Source organism: Grampus griseus (genome assembly GCF_964374135.1).
Source record: "Grampus griseus genome assembly, chromosome: 5".
NCBI lineage: Eukaryota > Metazoa > Chordata > Mammalia > Artiodactyla > Delphinidae > Grampus > Grampus griseus.
In genome coordinates this window covers 72,042,802-72,066,583 of record NC_138998.1, presented here as the reverse complement: position 1 = coordinate 72,066,583, position 23,782 = coordinate 72,042,802, and the positions used below count along the sequence as shown (strand labels likewise).

Sequence of the window (23,782 nt, the reverse complement as noted above, 5' to 3'; positions counted from 1 at the left end):
TGCTCCGCAACGGGAGAGGCCACAACAGTGAGAGGCCCACGTACCACAAAAAAATAAAAAATAAATAAAGACCAAGGTTTGTGGCAAAGGATCCTTTAAAAAAAAAAAGAGAGAGAGGCCAGAGGTTTTCTGGTTCAAAATGGCACATGAACACATGTACTTCGCTTTTTCTCTAGAAGCCATTAACATAACAATAAAGTAAGTTTTAAAAAGTAATTCTACAATAATAGCAAACACATATTTCTCAAAAAAGGTGTATATAAATGGCCCACAAGCACATGAAAAGATGCTCAACATCACTAGTCATCAGGCAAATCAAAACCACAAAGAAATACACTTTGTACCCATTAGAGTGGCTACTATAAAACAAACAAAATAACAAGCATTGGCAAGGAGATGAAACTGCAATCCTTGTGCACTGTCAGTGGAAGTGTAAAATGGTATAGCTGCTATAGAAAACAGTATGGCGGTTGCTCAAAAAACTAAACATAGAAATACCGTGTGATCCAGCATTTCCACTTTTAGATACATATCCAAAAGATCTGAAAGTAGGGTATCAAACAGATACTTATACACCATGTCATAGCCAGCATTATTCACAACAGCCAAATGGTGGAAGTAACCCAAGTGTCCATCAACATGAATGGATAAATAAAATACGGTAAATACATACAATAGAATATTATTCAGTTGTATAAAAGAATGAAATTCTGACACATGCTACAACACGGATGAACCCTGAAGACACCATGCTAAGTGAAAGAAATCAGACACAAAAGCATAAATACCTACTTTGTCCTCTACTTATATGAGGTACCCAGAGTAATCAAGTTTGACAGAAAGTGGAATGATGGTTGCCAGGGGTTAGTTAGAGGAAGGGGGAATTGAGGAGATATTGTTTAACGGGTACAGTTTCAATTGTGTAAGATGAAAAAGTTCTGCAGATGGATGGTGGTGATGGCTGCACACCAATATGATGTTCTTAATGTCACTGAACTGTACACTTAAAAATGGTTAAAATGGGGATTTCCCTGATGGTGCAGTGGTTAAGAATCCGCCTGCCAATGCAGGGGACACGGGTTCGAGCCCTGGTCCGGGAAGATCCCACGTGCTGTGGAGCAACTAAGCCCGTGCGCCACAACTACTGAGCCAGCGCTCTAGAGCCCGTGATCCACAACTACTGAAGCCTGCACGCTCTAGGGCCTGCATGCCACAACTACTGAATCCACATGCTGCAACTACTGAAGCCCACACGCCTAGAGCCCATGCTCCGCAACAAGAGAAGCCACTGCAATGAGAAGCCTGTGCACTGCAACAAAGAGTAGCCCCCGCTCACCACAACTAGAGAAAGCCTGCGCACAGCAACGAAGACCGAACGCAGCCAAAAAACAAAAATGGTAAATTTTATGTTATGTATATTTTTACCACAATAAACAAAACTTGATAAAAAATAAATCACTTTGGGAGTTCCCCGGTGGTCTCGTGATTAGGATTTGGTGCTTTCACTGCCGTGGCCTGGGTTCAATCCCTGGTAGGGGAACTGAGATCCCAAAAGCCACGCAAAAAAAAGGAAAAAAGTAAATCACTTTACACATTAGACACAATAAAAAATAGATAAGATAATTTAGAAAAAGAACAATGAAGAGAGATTTACTGTATTAGATATGAAACACAATTAAGTAGAATTAAATGAAGAAGGCGTGGTACAAGCACAGCCATCAAGAAACAGTTAAAAAAAAAAGAAAATCCCCCAAACAGCTCTGGAAAACAAGCAGACTGTTGTTTGATTAGGTAAACAGTATACAATGAGGATGTATCATTCACCAAGCAGTGTGGTTCCCCAGGAACTTTCAATTCCTGGGGGAAAAAAAGTTAAGATGGCTGTTTTACACAATACTCAGATTGCAGGTGAATTTTAAAAAATTTAATGGAAACTAAAAATGACTGAAGAAAATATAAACGATAAATTCAAAATTTTAAGATAGGGTAGATTTCCTGAATAACAGAAGAAATACCCAAACAATACTTTTATATGATGACAAACATCACAAAGTTAAAAACAACAAACTGGGAGAAATTATTTGCAAATACAGAAATCAATAGACAATTAACATGCAGACTATAACAAGAACTTCTACAGATTAAGAAAAACACACTTCAGTAATGGGCAAATGAAAGGAACATGCAATTTACAGAAGATGCTTAACTACTCACTCTATAGTAAGCAGAGCATTGTAATTAAAAAAAAAAAATTGGGGACTTCCCTGGCAGTCCAGTGCTTAAGACGCTGTGCTTCCACTGCAGGGGGTGCGGGTTTGATCTCTGGTCGGGGAATTAAGACCCCACAAGCCACACGGTGGGGCAAAAAAAAAAAATTTTTTTTTAATAGAACTACTGAGATTTTTAATGTTTACTTATTTGTACACAGGTAAATCTAAACTAAGATCAGTAACTTTTTCAACCAAAAACACAACAAATTTAAATTGCCTTAATATGCTTCCAATAATCTAAATGCAGCAATTATTTGCTGTTTCTTAAACAATTTCTAAGAGTATGACAAATCTTAAAAAATCCGTTTTATAGACTAGAAGCGACTATGACAGTCAGTGCCATCTGTTTGAAGTACCTCACAACACTCATTTGTGTTAGTTAGCTCTAAAATTTCTCTCGTAAACTACTGAAATTAAATGTTCCCACTGTACTTAATATTGCTTTCTTACGGTGAGTGTTCTTCTTAAGAAGTCAAGATTCACTAAAGGAAATTTATCCCCATATTTTTTATTTTACTCTGAAAGAAAAATCCAAGTTAAATGAAGAACTAAATGTCCAATACTGGACCAAAAATAAAAACAAATAATAAAATCTAACTAGAACAATCAGGCTGTTTATAAAATTATTCTTCCATCCCTCAATTTGACTCCGCTTGCATCATCAAGGAAACAGTTTCTACTCCCAATTAAATTAAATTTGCTCTGTAGTACCAATCTCCCTCTGAAACCTGTAGGAATTATTCTTTGGCTTTTTCTAGCTTCTGGTGGTTTGCCAGCAATCTCTGGTGTTCCTTGGCTTACAGATGCATCACTCCAACCCTCTGTCTTCACATAGTCTTCTCACTGTGTGAATTCACATCATCTTCCTTCTGTGTGTGTGTGTCTGTGTCCAAATTTCCCCTTTTTATGAAGAGACCAGTCATAATAGATTGCAGCCCATCCTAATGACCTTAACTTGATTACCTCTGTAAAGACCTTATTTCCAAATAAGGTCACATTCAGAAGTATTAGAGGTTAGAACTTAAATATATCTTTCTGTTACGTTACATGTAACAATGTGTAATACATCCTCACTGAAAAACTAAAAAACACTACTGAGAGGAATAAAGATCTAAATAAGTAGAGAAATATACTATTTTCATGGGTACGAGGGCTCTATATTGTTAAGATGTCAATTCTCCCCAAATTGATCTATAGATTCAATGCAACCCCAATCAAACTCCCACTAGGCTTTCAGTAGAAACTGACAGGTTGATTTTTAAATTTACATGGAAATAGAAAGGACCTAGAATACTCAAAGCAAACATGAAAAAGAATAATAAAGTTGGAGAACTATTACTGTTATTGACCTAGGTTGTTGGACTCTTTAATCAACAGAAAGTGGTAAGAGGACAGATGAGAAATTCAGGCAAGCCTTTACTGGGACTTGTGCTACAGCACAAGGGAGCAAGAACAAGTAACAGGTGCCCCCCGTTCGCTCCCCAAGGGGCGCAAGCTGGGTCCTTAGATGGGGTGAGGGTAGGAGTGGACTGGTGGGTTGGGCCAGAGGGGTGGCTTAGGTGGTCTGCCCACCCCCTTGGTGGTGCTGTGTGCAGGGAGCATGCTATTGCTATTGCTCCTGGCACCTCAAAAGTGGCAGTTGGGTTTTGGCCTTTTTGTGTTTCATTGTTCATAATTTGCCCCAAATGCCCATGAATGTAGTTATTATTTTTAGTCCCTTATAGTTTTTGTTTTATTCTGTTGGTTGAGGAGATGTTTGTCCAGGCACAAGCACTCCAGTAAAGGGTCTCATGGCCCAGGTCATCTCATTACCATAAAGCTACAGTAATGAAGACACTGTGATTTAAACATTAGAATCAACAAATCAATCAGTGGTGGGACCTCCCTGGTGGTCCTGTGGTTAAGACTCCATGCTCCCAATGCAGGGGGCCCAGGTTCAATCCCCAGTCAGGGAACTAGATCCCACACACCACAACGAAGATCCAACATGCCCCAACTAAGATCCAGTGCAGCTAAATAAATAAACTAAATAAATATTTTTAAAAAAAGTCAGTGGAATATAGACCCACACTTACAAGAAAAGCTTTTACAAGTGATAAAGGAATAACTAATATTCATAAGGAAAAAATTAACCTCTATCTCATCCACTATTCAAAAATTAATTTGAAATGGACCATAAGCCTAAACATAAAAGCTAAAACTGTAAAGTTTTTAGGGGAAAAAAAGAGGAATACTTTCATATTCCTAGGGTTTTCTTAGATAGGACACAGAAAGTAATAGCCATAAAAGGAAAAGTTTATGAATTAGACTTCATGAAAATTAAAAATTACAGCTCATCAAAAGACACCATTAAGGGGCTTCCCTGGTGGCGCAGTGGTTTAGAGTCCGCCTGCCGATGCAGGGGACGCGGGTTCGTGCCCCGGTCCGGGAAGATCCCACATGCCGCGGAGCGCCTGGGCCCGTGAGCCATGGCCGCTGAGCCTGCGCATCCGGAGCTTGTGCTCTGCAACGGGAGAGGCCACAACAGTGAGAGGCCCGCGTACCGCAAAAATAAATAAAATAAATAAAATAAGCAAATTAAAAAAAAAAAAAAAAAGACACCATTAAGGACTTCCCTGGTGGTGCAGTGGTTAAGAATCCCCCTGCCAATGCAGGGGACACGGGTTCGAGCCCTGGTCCGGGAAGATCCCACATGCCACAGAGCAATGAAGCCCGTGTGCCACAACTACTGAAGCCCGCACTCTAGACCCCGTGAGCCACAACTACTGAGCCCATTCGCCTAGAGCCTCCACCACAAGAGAAGTCACCGCAATGAGAAGCCTCTGCACCACAACAAAAAGTAGCCCCCGCTCGCTGCAATGAGAGAAAGCCCGCGTGCAGCAACGAAGACCCAACACAGCCATATATAAATAAAAAATAAATTTATAAAAAAAAAGGAAAGAAAATGAATATGCAAACCACAGACCACAGAAAATATTCACAAAACACATCTGGCAAAGTACTGATACATATCACTACTTAACTCCTACACTCAATAATACAAAGATAAAACTCAAGGGGCAAAAGATTCAAGCAGGCACTTCACAATGGAAGACATACAAGTGGCCGGACAATAAAAAATGAAAAAAGATTCAATATCATTAGTTACCTGGGACATGAAATTACAACTACAATGAGATACTACTACAAATCCATCAGAAGGATTAAAATTAAAAAGACAGGTAACAGCAAATGTTGGTGAGTATACTGTAAGTGAACCAAATGTGTCCCCTCGAAATTCACGTAGAAATCTTAATTCAATGTGATGGTATTTGGAGATGGGGCCTTTGGGAGGTCTAATTAGCTCACGAGGGTAGAGATCCCATGAATGGGATTAGCACCCTAATAAGAGGCCAGAGAGCTGGCTAGCTCTCCACTATATGAGAACATAATCAGGAAGAGGGCCAAATCAGGAACCAAATTGGCCAGCACCTTGATCTTGGACTTCCCAGCTCCAGAACTGTGAAAAACAAATCTATTGTTTAAGTGACCCACTCCATATACTTTGTTACAGCAGCCCAAACTAACTAACGCAGATGAGCAGAAGCCAGGATTTGTATATGTTGTTGCTGGGATTAGAAAATAATACAACCACTTTGGAAAATGACCTGGCAGTTTATTTTATAACCAAACACATACCTACTCTATGACAGAGCACTTCCACTCCTAAGTATTTGTTCAAGAAAAGTGAAAACATATGACCACAAAAATAAACTTGTACAAGAATCTTCACAGCAACTTTATTCAAAATAGCCAAAAGCTGGAAACAGCTGAGGGACCACGAACTGGAGAACCAACAAGGGAAGTGGATGGAGGAAGGGAGCCCACAATCAGCTCCACTCAGCTCTGCAGCACTGAGCTGGAAGTGATAAGAAATGCTGGTATTCTGCTCCTCCTGGAGGGATGCTTGACTGGGAGCTAGGGAGACAGGGAGCCCTGTCTTCCTGTCTTGGCCACACCCACTTGGAGTGGAGCTTCCCTCTTGTTGAGTTAGGGAGGGAGGAGAGCAAATTGTGGCTGCAGAGAACAAGGGAATTCCCTGGCGGTCCAGTGGTTAGGACTCCACACTCTCACTGCCGAAGGCCTGGGTTCAATCCCTGGTGGAGGAACTAAAATCCCACAAGCTGTGCAGCATAGCCAAAAAAATAAGAAAGATTAAAAAAAAAAGTATAGTAGAACAATACTTAAAAAGAAATAAACTACTAATAATCACAAAGGGATAAATCTGGAACATTATACTATGTAAAAGAAACGTGTACAAAAGAATACACACTGTATGATTACTGTTACGGGCTGAATTGTGTGCCCCCAAAAGATATGCTTAAGTGCTAACCCCTGTACCCAAGAATGTGATCTTATTTGGAAATAGGGTTGTTGTAGACATAACTGAGTTTATACTGGAGAAGGGTGGGCCCTTAATCTAATATCACTGGTGTCCTTGAAAGAGAGACAAAGAGAAGATATGACTTTGTACAGACACATAGGGAGAATGTCATGTGACTATGAAAGCAGAGGCTGGAGTTATGCAGCTGCAAGCCAAGAACACCAACGACTGTCAGCAACACTCAGAAGCTAAGAGAAAGGCATGTAACAGATTCTCTCCGAGAGACTTCAAGAGAACATGTGTCTGGACTCCTAGCCTCCAGAATTGTGAGAAAATAAAATCTGTTATTTTAAGCCACCTGATTTGTGGTAGTTTGTTATGGCAACCCTAGGAAACTAATAGAATTCCATTTACATGAAGTTCTAGAGCAGACAAAACTCATCTATGGTGGGAAAAAATAAAAACAATTGTTGACGTTTGTGGGGTGGAGGGAGGGCTTAACTGGAAGGGACATGAGGATAATTTCAGGTGTGATGATAATGTTCTACATTTTTATAGGGGTTTGTGTTACAAAGGGTTATACTTATGTGAACACACAGTGAGTTACAATTAAGATGTGTACATTTCAATTATATGTAAATTTTACAGTGAAAGAAAAAAGTTATAAGCTAATATTTATCTTTAATAATATGTATACTTCTATGTGAAGATGTGGCACATATATACAATGGAATATTACTCAGCCATAAAAAGAAACGAAATTGAGTTAATCTGTAGTGAGGTGGATGGACCTAGAATCTGTCATTCAGAGTGAAGTAAGTCAGAAAGAGAAAAACAAATACTGTATGCTAACACATATATATAGAATCCAAAAAAAAAAAAAAAGGGGTTCTGAAAAACCTAGGGGCAGGACAGGAATAAAGACACAGACATAGAGAATGGACTTGAGAACACGGGAGGGGGAAGGGTAAGCTGGGACAAAGTGAGAGAGTGGCATGGACATATATACACTACCAAATGTAAAATAGATAGCTAGTGGGAAGCAGCCACATAGCACAGAGAGATCAGCTCAGTGCTTTGTGTCCACCTAGAGGGGTGGGATAGGGAGGGTGGGAGGGAGACACAAGAGGGAGTGGATATGGGGATATATGTATATGTATAGCTGATTCACTTTGTTGTAAAGCAGAAACTAATACACCATTGTAAAGCAATCATACTCCAATAAAGATATTAAAAAAAACAAAAAACAAAACAAAGCAAATAATATATATACTTATATGTATATTTAAGGGGAAATGAAATAAAAAAATAGGAAATCAATGGATGGATAGATGAAAAGATATATGACAGGTATAGCAAAATGTTAATTGCCACATCTGGTTATGGATATATGAGAGTTCACCATAGAATTCTTTCAACTTTTCTCTATATTAAAATTTTTTCATAATAACATGCTGAAAAAAATGTAAGCATACTACCAAAATCTCTTTTACAATGAAAGGAGGGAAGGAAGGAAGGAAAGAAAGAAGGGAGGGAGGGAAATAAAAACAAAAACAAAAACCAAGGGTTGGCAAGGTGTAACTACACCTCTCGTACACTACTGGTAGGAGCGTAAATTGGTAAAACCATTTTGGAAAACTGCTTGGCAGTATCTCCTAAGGCTTACCCTACCTGTAATACCCACCAAGGGATAGTCTTAGGTTCTATTAAACATTCAAACTCAGAAAATGACCATAAGGCCACGTTTGGCATCAATCTAACAGCATGAAAGCAAGCAAGCCAGGTAACCCCTACCCCACAGAAGCCAACATCTCTTGTGGCAACAATACAGGCACAGGTTCCCCACAAGAAAAATGCCCAGTTACAGTGGTCACTACACTCAAGAGAAGCACAAAGCATAGTATCCCAATCAGCATTATCATTCCTCCCAATAAAGACGTAATTTGTCAATCAGAAATAATTTTTACCACAATCAATGCTTGCTACCTAGTAACATCATTGACATTCTTACCCTCATTCTGTTTTGGGAGAAACAAAGCTAGAGATTTCATCAAAGGACAGATTTTCATATAGCACAGGAAAAGATTTAACTCTTTATCCACATTCTATGACCCCCAAATCCCACTCTACATCCAACAGAAATGTAGACATATGTTCACCAAAATACAAGTGTAAAAATGTTCACAGTAACACTATTCATAACAGCCTAACAGGATACAGAATTTTTCATTGCTTTCACTATTTAATATTTATACAACATAGTACTATGTAGCAATGAAAATAAACCATAACCACATGTATCTCATCAATCTAACCATGAGCTGAAGAAACCCCACACAAGAGTACAGGATTCCATTTTTAAAAAGGTTCAGAAACAAGCAAATATGATCCATGGTGTTACAGGCCAGAATAACATCAACAGTTACAGGAACGGGTGAGTGAATAGATTCTGCAAGAGAGGATTCAGGAGTTCTGGCAAAGTTCTGGGTCTTGAATGTAGTACTGGTTACACAGACATGTTCACTCTGAAAATTCACTGAACTGTAGACTTATGATTTGTACACTTTTGCATGTACCTGTCAATAAAATTTACATGAAAAACAAAGCAAAGAGGATCAACTTCCAGAATCGTAGAGTAAGGAGATCTGCAGACTTTTTCTTCAACAAAACAACCATAACTGGAGAAAGGTATAAAAAATCTGGTAGAATAAAGTTCCCGAAAACTGTCCTAAGAGCCCACAGCAAAAGAAGTATTTCCCCCACCCCACCAAATTTACTAAATCTCAGCAAGAAAAGTGAGAATCTGTGGCACTGCAGCCACAACTGCTCTGCCCCCTCCCTAACTCAACAAGAAGGAAGCTCCACTCCAAGTGGGTGTGTCAAGACAGGAAGACAGGGCTCCCTGTCTCCCTAGCTCCCAGTCAAGGGGTACATCATCCCTCCAGGAGGAGCAGCATAACAGCATTTCTTATCACTTCCAGCTCAGTGCTGCAGAGCTAAGTGGAGCTGACTGTGGGCTCTGCTCTTCTCTCCACTTCCCACTCAGGCATAATGTGGAACAATAACGGGGCCCCACTGCCCTCATCACAGCTCACTCATAGGGCCAAGGGTTCTAGGAGAGGCAAGCCAAGGAGAATAGACTACCATGCCTGTCCACTGGCCTGTTCCTAAAGAGAGAGGTAAGCCATTGTCTCTGCCTCCAGCTCCAGAGCAGTGGCTCAGAGATTTTGCCAAGGGAAAGAGACAGGCCTTAAGAACTGAGGGCTCCAAAGATTTCCCTCAAAGAAAATGACTTTATTTGGAACAGAATGTGAATTAGTTCAAGCCTAAAGGCACTCTTGAAAACAATAGCAATTTTAGTGGTAAACACTTAAAGAGAAGGCAGGGTGGGACTTCCCTGGTGGCTCAGTGGTTAAGAATCTGCCTGCCAATGCAGGGGACACGTGTTCAAGCCCTGGTCTAGGAAGATCACACATGCCGTGGAGCAACTAAGCCTGTGTGCCACAACTACTGAGCCTGCGATCTACAGCCTGTAACCCATAACTACTGAGCCCGTGTGCCACAACTACTGAAGTCCACGTGCCTAGAGCCCATGCTCTACAACAAGAGAAGCCACCACAATGAGAAGCCCGTGCACCGCAACAAGGAGTAGCCCCTGCTCGCCGCAATTAGCGAAAGCCCGCGCACAGCAACAAAGACCCAATGAAGCCAAAAATAAATTATAAATTATTTTTTTTTTTTTAAAAAAAAAAGAGAAGGCAGGGTGGAGTGATGTCAGCAAAATGGCAGAGCAGGCAGCTCCAAGCTCTCATCCCTCCACAGAAATGTCAAAAAAGCAAGGAGAAACTACCAGAGCCAACACTTCCAGAACTCTGGAAAACAAAGGTTTAGAGCAACCAAGAAAATGGTGAACCAAGAAAAAGGCAACTTCAGGAAGATTGGTTCAAGATGGTGGAGTAGAAGGAGTTGTGCTCGCTCCCTCGTGCGACGGCACCGAAATCACAAATAACTGCTGAACAGTCATCAACAGGAAGACACTGGAACTCACCAAAAAGATATCCCACATCCAAACACAAAGAAGCCACAATGAGATGGTAGGAGGGGCACAATCACAATTAAATCAAATCCCATAACTGCTGGGTGTGTGACTCACAAACTGGAGAACACTTATACCACAGAAGTCCACCCACCAGAGTGAAGGTTCTGAGCCCCACGTCAGGCTTCCCAACCTCGGGGTGCGGCAACGGGAGGAGGAATTCCCAGAGAATCAGACTTTGAAGGCTAGCGGGATTTGATTGCAGGACTTCGACAGGACTGGGGAGAACAGAGACTCCACTCTTGGGGGCACACACAAAGTACTGTGTGCACTGGGACCCAGGGGAAGAAGCAGTGACCCCATAGGAGACTGAACCAGACCTACATGCTAGTGTTGGAGGGTCTCCTGCAGAGGCGGGGGGTGGCTGTGGCTCACCGTGGGGACAAGGACACTGGAAGCAGAAGTTCTGGGAAGTACTCCTTGGCGTGAGTCCTCCCAGAGTCGGCCATTAGCCCCACCAAAGAGCTGGGTAGGCTCCAGGGCTGGGTCGCCTGAGGCCAAACAACCAAAAGGGAGGGAACCCAACTCCACCCATCAGCAGACAAGAGGATTAAAGTTTTACTGAGCTCTGTCCATCAGAGCAACACCCAGCTCTACCCACCATCAGTCCCTCCCATCAGGAAGCTTGCACAAGCCTCTTAGACAGCCTCATCCAGCAGAAGCCAGGCAGCAGAAGAAACAAGAACTATAATTCTGCAGCCTGTGGAACAAAAACATTCACAGAAAGACAGACAAAATGAAAAGGCAAAAAAAAAAAAAAGAAAAGAAAAGGCAGAGGACTTTGTACCATATGAACAAACAAGATAAAACCCCAGAAAAACAACTAAATGAAGTGGAGATAGGCAACCTTCCAGAAAAAGAATTCAGAATAATGATACTGAAGATGATCCAGGACCTTGGAAAAGGAATAGAGGCAAAGATAGAGAAGATGCAAGAAATGTTTAACAAAGAGCTAGAAGAATTAAAGAACAAACAAACAGAGATGAACAATACAATAACTGAAATGAAAAATACACTAGAAGGAATCAATAGCAGAATAGCTGAGGCAGAAGAACAGATAAGTGACCTGGAAGATAAAATGCTGGAATTCACTGCCATGGAAGAGAATAAAGAAATAAGAATGAAAAGAAATGAAGACAGCCTAAGAGACCTCTGGGACAACATTAAACACAACAACATTCGCATTATAGGGGTCCCAGAAGGAGAAGAGAGAGAGAAAGGACCCGAGAAAATATTTGAAGAGATTATAGCTGAAAAATTCCCGAAAATGGGAAAGGAAATAGCCACCCAAGTCCAGGAAGCGCAGAATCCCAGGCAGGATAAACCCAAGGAGAAACACGGCGAGACATGCAGTAATCAAACTGAAAAAAATTAAAGACAAAGAAAAATTATTGAAAGCAGCAAGGGAAAAATGACAAATAACATACAAGGGAACTCCCATAAAGTTAACAGCTGATTCCTCAGAAGAAACTCTACAAGCCAGAAGGGATTGGCATGACATATTTAAAGTGATGAAAGGGAAGAACCTACAACCAAGATTACTCCACCCAGCAAGGCTCTTATTCAGATTCAACAGAGAAATCAAAAGCTTTACAAACAAAAGCTAAGAGAAATCAGCACCACCAAACCAGCTCTACAACAAATGCTAAAGTAACTTCTCAAAGTGGGAAACACAAGAGAAGAAAAGGACCTACAAAAACGAACCTGCAACAATTAAAAAAATGGTAACAGGAACATAATTATCGATAATTACCTTAGACATGAATGGATTAAATGCTCCAACCAAAAGACATAGGCTCGTTGAATGGATACAAAAGCAAGACCTATATATATGCTGTCTACAAGAGTCTCACTTCAGACCTAGGGACACATACAGACTGAAAGTGAGGGGATGGAAAAAGATATTCCATGCAAATGGAAATCAAAAAGAAAGCTGGAGTAGCAATACTCATATCAGATAAAATAGACTTTAAAATAAAGAATGTTACAAGAGACAAGGAAGGACACTACATAATGATCAAGGGCTCGATCCAAAAAGAAGATATAACAATTATAAATATATATGCACCCAACATAGGAGCACCTCAATACATAAGGTAACTGCTAACAGATATAAAAGAGGAAATTGACAGTTACACAATAATAATGGGGGACTTTAACACTTCACTTACTCCAATGGACACATCATCCAGACAGAAAATTAATAAGGAGACACAGGCTTTAAATGACTCAATAGACCAGGTAGATTTAATTGATATTTATAGGACATTCCATCCAAACACAGCAGATTACACTTTCTTCTCAGGAATAGGAATAAACCTAGGAATAAACCTACCTAAGGAGACAAAAGACCTGTAGGCAGAAAACTATAAGACACTGATGAAAGAAATTAAACATGATACCAACAGAGAGATATACCACGTTCTTGGATTGGAAGAATCAATCATGTGAAAATGACTATACTACCCAAAGTAATCTACAGATTCAATGCAATCCCTATCAAATTACCAATGGCATTTTTTACGGAACTAGAACAAAAACTCTTAAAATGTGTATGAAGACACAAAAGACCCCGAATAGCCAAAGCAGTCTTGAGGGAAAAAAACGGAGCTGGAGGAATCAGACTTCCTGACTTCAGACTATACTACAAAGCTTCAGTAATCAAAACAATATGGTACTGGCACAAAAACAGAAATACAAATCAATGGAACAAGATAGAAAGCCCAGAGATAAACCCACGCACCTATGGTCAACTAATCTATGATAAAGGAGGCAAGGATATACAATGGACAAAAGACAGTCTCTTCAAAAAGTGGTGCTGGCAAAACTGGACAGCTACATGTAAAAGAATGAAATCAGAACACTCCCTAACACCATACACAAAAATGAACTCAAAATGGACTAGAGACCTAAATTTAAGACTGGACACTATAAAACTCTTAGAGGAAAACATAGGAAGAACACTCTGACATAAATCACAGCAAGATCTTTTTTGATCCACCTCCTAGAGTAATGGAAATAAAAGCAAAAATAAACAAATGGGACCTAATGAAACATGAAAGCTTTTGCACAGCAAAGGAAACCATAAACAAGATGAAAAGACAACCCTCAGAATGGGAGAAAATATTTGCAAACGAATCAACGGACAAAGGATTAATCTCCAAAATACATAAACAGCTCAAGCAGCTCAATATTAAAAAAACAAACAACTCAATCCAAAAATGGGCAGAAGACCTAAATAGACATTTCTCCAAGGAAGACATACAGATGGCCAAGAAGCACATGAAAAGCTGCTCAACATCACTAATTATTAGAGAAATGCAAATCAAAACTACAATGAGGTATCACCTCACACAAGTTAGAATGGGCATCATCAGAAAAGCTACAAACAGCAAATGCTGGAAAGGGTGTGGAGAAAAGGGAACCCTTTTGCACCGTTGATGGGAATGTAAATCGATACAGCCACTATAGAGAACAGTACAGAGGTTCCTTAAAAAACTAAAAATAGAAGTACCATATGACCCAGCAATCCCACTAACTGGGCACATACCCAGAGAAAACCGTAATTCAAAAAGACACATGCACCCCAATGTTCATTGCAGCACTATTTACAATAGCCAAGACATGGAAGCAACCTAGATGCCCTTTGACAGACAAATGGATAAAGAAGATGTGGTACATATATACAATGGAATATTACTCAGCCATAAAAATGAACGAAATTGGGTCATTTGTAGAGACGTGGATGGATCTAGAGACTGTCATACAGAGTGAAGTAAGTCAGAAAGAGAAAAACAAATATAGTATATTAACACATATATGTGGAACCTAGAAAAATGGTACAAATGAACCAGTTTGCAGGGCAGAGATAGAGACACAGATGTAGAGAACAAACATATGGACACCAAGGGGGGAAAAGTGGAACAGTGGGTGGTGGTGATGGGATGAATTGGGCGATTGGGATTGACATATATAAGTTAATATGTATAAAATAGATAACTAATAAGAACCTGCTGCATAAAAAATAAATAAAATAAAATAGAAAACTTCAAAAGAAAATGTCTTGCTGTTTCCAATGGGGTTTTTTAGTGGTTTGTCTAAGATATATCTCTATGGAGATCCTAGTGTTGTACCTTTCTTATTCTTCTAAACCCGAGTAAATGTGAATTATAACATTAAATGTTTAAAAAAAAAGAAAATGAAAAAGCCAATCTCAAAAAGCAGTAGGGGGCTTCCCGGGTGACGCAGTGGTTGAGAGGCCGTCTGCCAATGCAGGGGACACGGGTTCGTGCCCAGGTCCGGGAAGATCCCACATGCCGTGGAGCGGTTGGGCCCGTGAGCCATGGCCGCTGAGCCTACACGTCCCGAGCCTGTGCTCCGCAACGGGAGAGGCCGCAACAGTGAGAGGCCCGCGTACCGCAAAAAAAAAAAAAAAAAAAAAAAAAAAAAAAGGCAGTAGGAAAATTTTGGGGACACTTTACTTGTTCTTGCCCCACACACTCCTCAGCATACTGGCAGTCTTTAAGAGGGAAACCCACGTTCTCAGATTGGGACACTTGTTCCTGGTTCTGGAGGGAAATGAGCAGACTCAGGGCAAGACACATGCTCAGAAAACATCTGAGAAGACCCTAAGCTTTCACCTTGGGCTGATCCCAGGCTCAATTCAAGGCTGGCTAAGTGCTGAAGGACAGCCTTGGCACCAAGCCAATGTGTCAAGACAGAGAAGTGCTTCTTTGTTTTGTTTCTTTTTCTTGTTTTTTCAGCTCCTGACATTCAAAGAAATCTGTCAAAACACTAACCAAACACAAACTAAGACAAAGACTCGGTGATCACACACATTAAGGAACACAGTCTTTGCAAAAATAGTTTGGGAAACTCAGTAACAAATGGCCTATTATAGCCTTCAACAATCAAAAAAATGGTAAACCCCAGGGAAAGGGAAGAATCTGATTCCCAGAGTTACCACATTGTAATATTCAAATGTTCAATTTTCTCCAAAAAACCAACCACAAGGCATACTAAGAAACAAGAACGTTTGGACAATTCAAAGGAACAGAAACCATCCCTAAGGAAGTCTAGACAACAGACTTACTAAACAAAAACTTTAAAATAACTGTCTTATCAACAAATGGCACCAGGAAAACGAGATATCCACATGTAAAAGAATGAAGTTGGACCCTTCCCTCACACCATATACAAAAATTAACTCAAAATGGGTTAAAAACTTAGGGACTTCCATGGCAGTCCAGTGGTTAAGACTCTGCGATTCCAATGAAGGGGGGCAGGTTCAATCCCTGGTCAGGGAACTAAGATCCCACATACTGCACAGCACAGGGGGTGGGGGGTGCGGTAAAAAAAAGGATATACAACCCAATAAGAAAAAAATGAGCCTGAGATCTGAACAGACTCTTTACCAAGAGACAGACAGCAAAAAAGCACATGAAAAGATGCTCATATCAAAACTTGTCAAATTGCAAATTTTAAATACACTCAGTTACTGCACATTAATTATACTTCAATAAAGCTATGAAATTTTAAAAAATAAACTTAAATAGCACTCACAGAAAAGCAAACAGATGTGCTCACGTGACATGCAATGGCTTGGACTGACTACAGATAATAACACCGTGTATCATGAAGGCTGATTTTAAAGAATGACATTATGATGGACTCTGTTAGTTTCCTATTTCACACCCAGTCTTCTTTGCTTCCTTATTAAAAGAACCTCAACTGTGTTCAAGAAAATGTGTCCAGCTAAAACAAGCAGAACTCTTTATCTGTGGCTGTTTTACCTTTGTAATAGAGACGCCACCCAGTTCCCTCCATGTCCATGCTGGAATACGGGAGTGTAGCATTTGTACTGTGACCACGAGGACAAAAGCCAATACTAAGGATGGAGGGGGGAAAAAACGGGGAGGAACCTGGTTCCTTGATGACATCCACATGAGTCAAGTCCTAGATTGCTTGCCTCTGAACTTGTTGAGAAAAGATGTCTTCCTTGTTTAAGCCATTATTTGTTGCTGTGTCTCTTACACATAGTTGATCAAAATTTGTAACAGTGAGAGAATTTAGTTCAGAAGTGGGGTCTGAGGTACTAGTCACCCAAATCAGCGCTATGTCACTGTCCAATTTTATGGTCCCACTCTTTTCCCTACTAAGTCCTTTAACTTTTATAAGAGATCTAGTGAGATTTTAAACTCAATTTATGTTGTAATTCATCAACTCACAAGCTCAGGCTCTGTGTTTTGACAGTATCAGCCTATGACTGCAAAAGATGAGAAAACTCTCTTAGGGAAATCACAGAAACTTCCTGGGTTTTTTAATGCCTTAAGAAAGAATTCTACTTAAGTAAAATTTCTGAGTAATGGAGGGGGGGAAAAAAGAATTCTATACAAACCCATGGCAAGCACCCATAGCCTCTCCTTAAGTGGGCACTTTATTCTAGGTAATAACTTAAGGAACTGTTTCATCACTGCATGATATTGGACTGCTAAAGTCACATCCTCTGTAACTAATTTTATCCTCACGGCCATCAAACCCAAACAGTTGCTACAACCAATGTGAGATTCCCACATCTCTGAAGGTCTCCTACTTGCAACTAATCTTGCTATCAATTATCAAACAGGTCTGCCTAGTAATAGCATATTATAGAAATCAAACATAGAAATAATCTTTGGGTGGGCCTGAGACCCAGGTCCTAAAGGTATGTAACCAGCAATAATGCCCAATTACACCATGAGAGTTGTTCTAGCAAAAATACCATTTCCGCTGCTGCTCAGACCTGGATTCCAAAAGTCCAAGCGGTGCTGCCCCTGAAGAAGTGGGTTTCCCTGTCACCAGGCTTGCAGGTCAGTCTTCCTGCTCACTGCTACATATTCATATTGTTTACTTCTAAATCCAGGTCTTAGGTCACATGCCTGACCCTAGGAGATGGGAAGTATGAATCCTGTAATTTCATGGAGAAGACAGAACCCTTAGGTAGGAAACTATCAAAATGTAAGATGTTGTGCAGCCACAAATTGTAACTGTCCACCACTTACGTTATTATCTTTACCATCTTAACCTCAAACATTTTACACAAGACACTTCTATACAATGACAGTTAATTACCCATCACCACTTTTTAGTCATACTTACTGAACGGCCACCTAAAACTACATATAAAGCTCCTGAAGAAAACAGGGGAAAAGCTTCATGACATGGGATTTAGCAATGATTTCTTGGATATGACACCAAAAGCACAAGTAACAAAAGTAAAAATAGACAAATGGGCTACATCAAACTTAAATACTTCTGTCCATCAAAGGACACAATCAATAAAGTGAAATGGCAACCTATGAAATGAGAAAATATTTGCAAATCATATCTGATAAGGGTTAACTCCAGAATATATTAGGAATACTAACAACTCAATAACAAAAAAACAAATACCTGATTAAAAAATGAGCAAAGGACCTAAATAAACATCTTTCCAAAGAAGATATGCAATGGCCAATAAGCACATGAAAAGATGCTCAATATCATTAGTCATTTGGGAAATGCAAATCAAAACCACAATGGGATAGCATCTCCCACCCACTAGGATGGCTGTATGAAACAAAACAAAACCATAAAGTAACAAATGACCAAGATATCCTAAAAAGGAACCCTTGCACATTGCTAGTGGGAGTGTTTAAGATTGTATAGCTGCTATGGAAGAGTATAGCAGTTCCTCAAAAAATTAAACATAGAATTACCATGTGATCCAGCAGTTCCTTTCTGGGTACATACCCAAAAGAGTTGAAAGCAGGGATACAGACACTTGTACACCAAAGTTCATAGCAGCATTATTCACAATAGCCAAAAGGTGGAAGCCAAAGATGGAAGTAACCCAAAGATCCATTGACAGATGAATGCATAAACAAAGCATGGTAAATACATACAATGAAACATTATTTAGCCATAAAAAGGAATGAAATTCCGACCCATGCTACAACATGGATGAACTCTGACATTATGCTAAGTGAAAGAAGGTGGTGATCTTTTTGTAGTGTATAAAAATATCGAATCACTGCTGTACCTCTGAAACCAATACTGTAAGTCAATTATACTTCAATTTTTAAAAAAACTGCCCAATTGCCCTCCTGGAAAAAAGAGAGAGGAGAGGAGATAAGGGAAGGGGAGGGGAGAGGAGGGGAGAGAAGGGGAGGGGAGGGGAGGGGAGAAAAGGGAAGGGGAGGGGAGGGGAGAAAAGGGAAGGGAAGGGGACGGGAGGGGAGGGGAGGAGAGGGGAGGGGAGGGGAGGGGAGGGGAGGAGAGGGGAGGGGAGGGGAGGAAAGGAAGAAGCCGCATACAAAAGCACAAACAGCTACTATGATTCTACTTATATGAGGTACCCAAAGTAGTCAAATTCATAGAGGCAGGAAGTAACAATGGTGGTTGCCACGGGCTGAAGGAAGAAGGAATTGGGGAACTGTTGTTTAATGGTATGGAGTTTCAGTTTGGGAAGATGAAAAAGTTCTGGAAAGGGATGGTGGTGATGGTTGCACACCTATGTGAGCGTACTTAATACCTTGGACTGCACACCTAAAAATGGTTAAAATGGTAAATTTTGTTATGTATACTTTACCAACAATTTAAAAAACACACTAAGCTACCACTTAACACCTCCTAGGATGGCTGTAAAAAAATTAAAAGAAAAAAAAAAAAAAACCCAGAAAATAACAAGTGTTGGTTAGGATGTGCAGAAATTGGAACCATTACACATTGTGGTGGGAATGTAAAACGGTGCAGACCTGTGGAAAAGTTTGGCAGTTTCTCAAAAAGCTAAACATAGAATCACCATATGATCCAGCAATTCCACTCCTAGATATATACACAAAAGAAATGAAAACATATTCAAACAAATACTTGTACATGAATATTCATATCAGCACTGTTCGAACAGCCAAAAGATGAAAACTACCCAAATGTCCATCAATGGATAAGTGAAAAAAATATATCCATAAAATTATTCAGCCCTAAAAAGGAAAGAAGTACTGATATAACCTTGTATGAACTTTGGAAGCATTATGCTAAGTGAAAGAAGCCAGACACAACAGATCACATACTGAATGAACACACTTATATGAAAAACCTAGAACAAGCAAATTCAGAGATTAGAAACTCCGGAAAGGGGGAGGGGAGCGGAAGAGTCATTGCTTAATGGTTGAAGAGTCTGTCTGGGGTAATGAAAAAGTTTTGGAAACACAGTGATGATGGCTGCAAAACATTGTGAATGTAATTAACAACACTGAACTGTACACTTAAAAATGGTTAAAATGGCAAATTTTATTTACCACAATAAAAAGAATTCCAAAATAAGGCAAGTAGACCAGAGCATAAGCACCACATTCAAAGCCTAAACATGAAACACCGCATGACTTATTGATCACGTGAGTGATCAGGCTGCTAGAGTCCAGTGTTCAGTTTGGAGCATAATGAATAGTACATACTGTGGAGAGCTATGAATAAAAATGGATGAACTAGATGGAACTGGCCACAGAAAGCTATTTTAGGCTCCCAGTGTAACAGGGAAGAGGCAAATCAGACTAGATGTAGGATCTGTTTTTTACTTTAACCTTTGCTTCCTGTTGCTTTTGTTCACTAAAAGGATACTGTCTACACATAATGGCTTGCCTGGGGGAACCCTGCCTCTCTGCCTGAATGTTAAACCAAAGTGCCTTTGCTCAAGGAAACGTCTGGGATATTTGCAAAATTTATGGCTTTTTTACTTTACTTCCTCATCTCCTCCCCCTCTCTGTGCTATAAAAGAAACTGGCATCCAAACCCGGTAAGATGGTTATTTTGAGACTTTAGTCGGCTATCTTCTTGGTCTGCCGGCTTTCCAAATAAACTCGTATTCCTTTCCTGAACACCTCGTCTCTGATTTATTGACCTGTCGCCAGGGAGCAGAGAGAGCTTGTATACTGTAACACTTGCAAGCTGAAGAATTAAATGAATGGCGATGCACGGCAAGTAAGTTAGAGAAAGTAATTTAAAGTGAAAAAGATATTAACACAAGAATCCAGTAGTTTCCTTACTTCTGCTGTTGCTATACTACACTACTGCTCATCTGTGACTATATAACTTTTCACATGACTTAAGACTCTAGCAGGCAATTCTTTTGTTCTGGGTTTTTTCTTTCCATTTTTAATCCAGCAAATATCAATTGAATACAGCCTGCGCTGTGACAATGAACAAAATCGTGCCACTGACCTTAATCAACATTTTGGGACCCATAAAATCCAAATACCCCTGAAAAATTTAGACAAACACTAACCGGGCTTTCTGTTTTATTCTTTAAAAAAATGGATTAGGGGCTTCCCTGGTGGCGCAGTGATTAAGAATCTGCCTATCAATGCAGGGGACACGGGTTCGATCCCTTTCGACCCCTGGTCCGCAAGATCCCACATGCCGCGGAGCAACGAAGGCCTCGCACTACTGAGTCTGTGCTCTAGAGCCGGCGTGCCGCAACTATTGAAGCCCGTGCGCCTAGAGCCCGGGCTCCGCAACGAGAAGCCACTGCAATGAGAAGCCCGTGCACCCCAACACAGAGCAGCCCCCGCTCGCGGTAACTAGAGAAAGCCCACACGCAGCCACGAAGACTCAACGCAGCCAAAAAATAATTAATTAATTTAAAAAAATGGATTAGTGGTGATTGGTTTTTAAAAGGATTTTTGATTTTAGATAACAAACGCGCTGGGTTTTACTCACCAATTTCCTCTGATTCTTGCCCAGAGGCTCTCAGCTTGCATTCCTCTGTATAGTGTTTTTGAATTATCTCCCACAGTTCCGTATTGACAAGAGAATTTGTTCGGGTATGGTACCGAGTCCACGAAGAGACCCGGCGGCGACAGAAGGGACAGCACAAATTTGCCTTTTCGACAGTCGATTGGAAGCATGGTTTACAGAGCGTGTGGTTACAAGGGAGTGTCACAGGCTCAATTAGGATTTCCACACAGATCTGGCACTGGCATTCCAACAAGGAAGGGATGGCGTCTTTGGGTACAGCCATTTTAATATGCTAATAAGGCATATTCAACATCAACACCTGAAAGAGAAAGAATCGTATTTCCAGCCCAAGTAAGGAAAAAGCAAATTAACAGTTTTGTGTTTAAATATTATGCTCAGCAGCCTACCAGAATTCAGAGATTGGGAGTATCAAACGTCTTGAAGTAAAAAGATGTTCTGCTGGCAAGGTAAACAGTACGACCCTGGAAGGCGGTGTATTTGTCCATGTTTAAGACAAACATCCGGAAAGAAAACAAATGAACCTTGGCTGCTCCCAGGCGTTAACAACCGCTGCGGCAAGGAGAACGGTGGGCTCTGGCTCTTTGGCGCCGCAGGAGGCTCGCACCAAGTTCCCCTCCTCCCTCTTACCAGGTGAGGATGCTCTCTTAGTCCCAGGCAGCCAAGCCCGAGGCCGCCTAGGCGCGCAACCACCAGGCCACCGCTCGAGAAAGAACGCTGCTTCCCCCCGGACGCCGGGCTCTGCTGGAGCGGGACTCCAGTCTTACCGCTGCTGTGGGGCCGCAAGCGAGCATTTCCCGGGGCTCTGAGTCCACCCCTCGCCTTTCTTCGGTCAGTCAGAAAGCCTCATCTTGGCTGCAGTGCTGTAGCAAACCGACAAGGGCTAGTGACGTCACAGCTGCCCGCCAAAACGGCCCCTCCCACCTTACAGAACCGACCAAGAGCAGACACGGCTAACATTTGGTCGGGAGGGACTTCCGGGCCTGCGCGCGCGCCGCCCGCCCCGCCCCCGGGAGAGGGCCCTCCCCTTGCGTCGCAACCCCTGCGGCTCCACTTTTCCCGCGTGATTCTTGCTTCCGGAGGCTGCGGAAGCCCGGCAGTGTCGCAAGGTTAGCGTCTGGGCAGAAAATGGGAAACCTCAAAACAAACTAAAAACCGAATAGTAGTTTAAAAAATTCTTTCCTCAGTACTCCTCAGAATACACTTCTGTTTTCGTTAATTTGTAACTAAGCCTCTTAGGTCGCTTTCCAAAGTTCTTGGAAAAGCGTCTCCGAGAAAGGCTGTGGTCAGAGAATCCACAAACTTGCTGCAGTTTAACAGGCACTTGGGAAACAAACTTTGGTGCTGCTGCCACGATCCTGGGCTTAACTACTTTATTGTTAAATTTCAGTCTAGAGCAGTCAGAATTACAAAGGAAGTCAAAAGGAAAATATTTCATCTTTTTATGCTTTTGGAATAAGTTTTTCTACTTTGGTATTGAGTTCTTTTACTGACAACTGATCCTACTGAATTGAGTTGTATGAAAAAGTAGATTTTGGCTAAGAAAACGGTGGGGATTATATAAAGACTGTGATCTCTAGTACTTAAGAACCAAGCTTCATAGAGACAAAGTAGAGTTATTATTTAATGGATATAGAGTTTCAGTTTTACAGGTTCTGGAGACGGATGGTGGTGATGGTTGCACAATTTTATGAATGTAAATATTTAATACTGCTGAACTGTACACATAAGAATGGTTAAGGTGGTTCTCACTACTGCACTTGACTAGTCTTAAAAAAATAATAAAAAAATTTTTAAATGGTTAAGGTGGTGAATTTTATGTTATGTGTGTTTTACCTCAATTTTAAAATTTTTGGGGAAAAAAACAGGTCTGAGTTTTCTGAGGAAATGCTAAATAGCTGTGGACGAAGAGGAAAGAAAGTCACTGTGCATGTAAATAGTCATTAAGGTCTTTTAGGTTTGCTGAGGTCATTTAGGTGCTGGAGATGAGTGGTTTACAGATGAAGGCAAAACTAGGAGGTGTGGATCCTTTCTAGAGAGCTTTGGAAGTTTCGTTTTTTTTTAACTCGAGTTCAAAAAACTGGTTGTCATCCAGTTGTCCATAGTATCAATCCCTTAATTCCAGGCTCGCTAATGTGATCCCAACCTCCTTTTCCTGTGGAATCTCCTATTATTCTTTTAAACATTCAGTTATGATCTATTCACTGTCATACAAATCTTGTGTTTTGGGGCCATTGCTTGAAATCTCAGTTCATCCTAAATGAGTTGCTTCATGGCTTTGCC

At 40.8% G+C, this 23,782-nt stretch overlaps 1 protein-coding gene across 2 annotated transcripts in view; it reads right to left on the bottom strand.

Moving 5' to 3' along the window:
- The window catches only part of RNF168 (ring finger protein 168), a 40,138-nt gene extending 17,778 nt beyond the window's left edge, over window positions 1-22,360 (bottom strand). The window contains exons 1-2 of one of the 2 annotated variants that reach the window (XM_082654244.1): window positions 22,267-22,360; window positions 21,464-21,800 (exon numbers count right to left, since the gene is read on the bottom strand). In XM_082654244.1, the coding sequence (XP_082510370.1) occupies window positions 21,464-21,764 (301 nt within the window). In that variant the 5' untranslated portion in view covers window positions 21,765-21,800; window positions 22,267-22,360. Of the gene's footprint in view, window positions 1-21,463; window positions 21,801-21,888; window positions 22,198-22,266 lie in introns of those variants that run through there. The other variant, XM_082654245.1, reaches the window with a different exon arrangement.
- Between the last annotated feature and the right edge of the window lie 1,422 nt (window positions 22,361-23,782).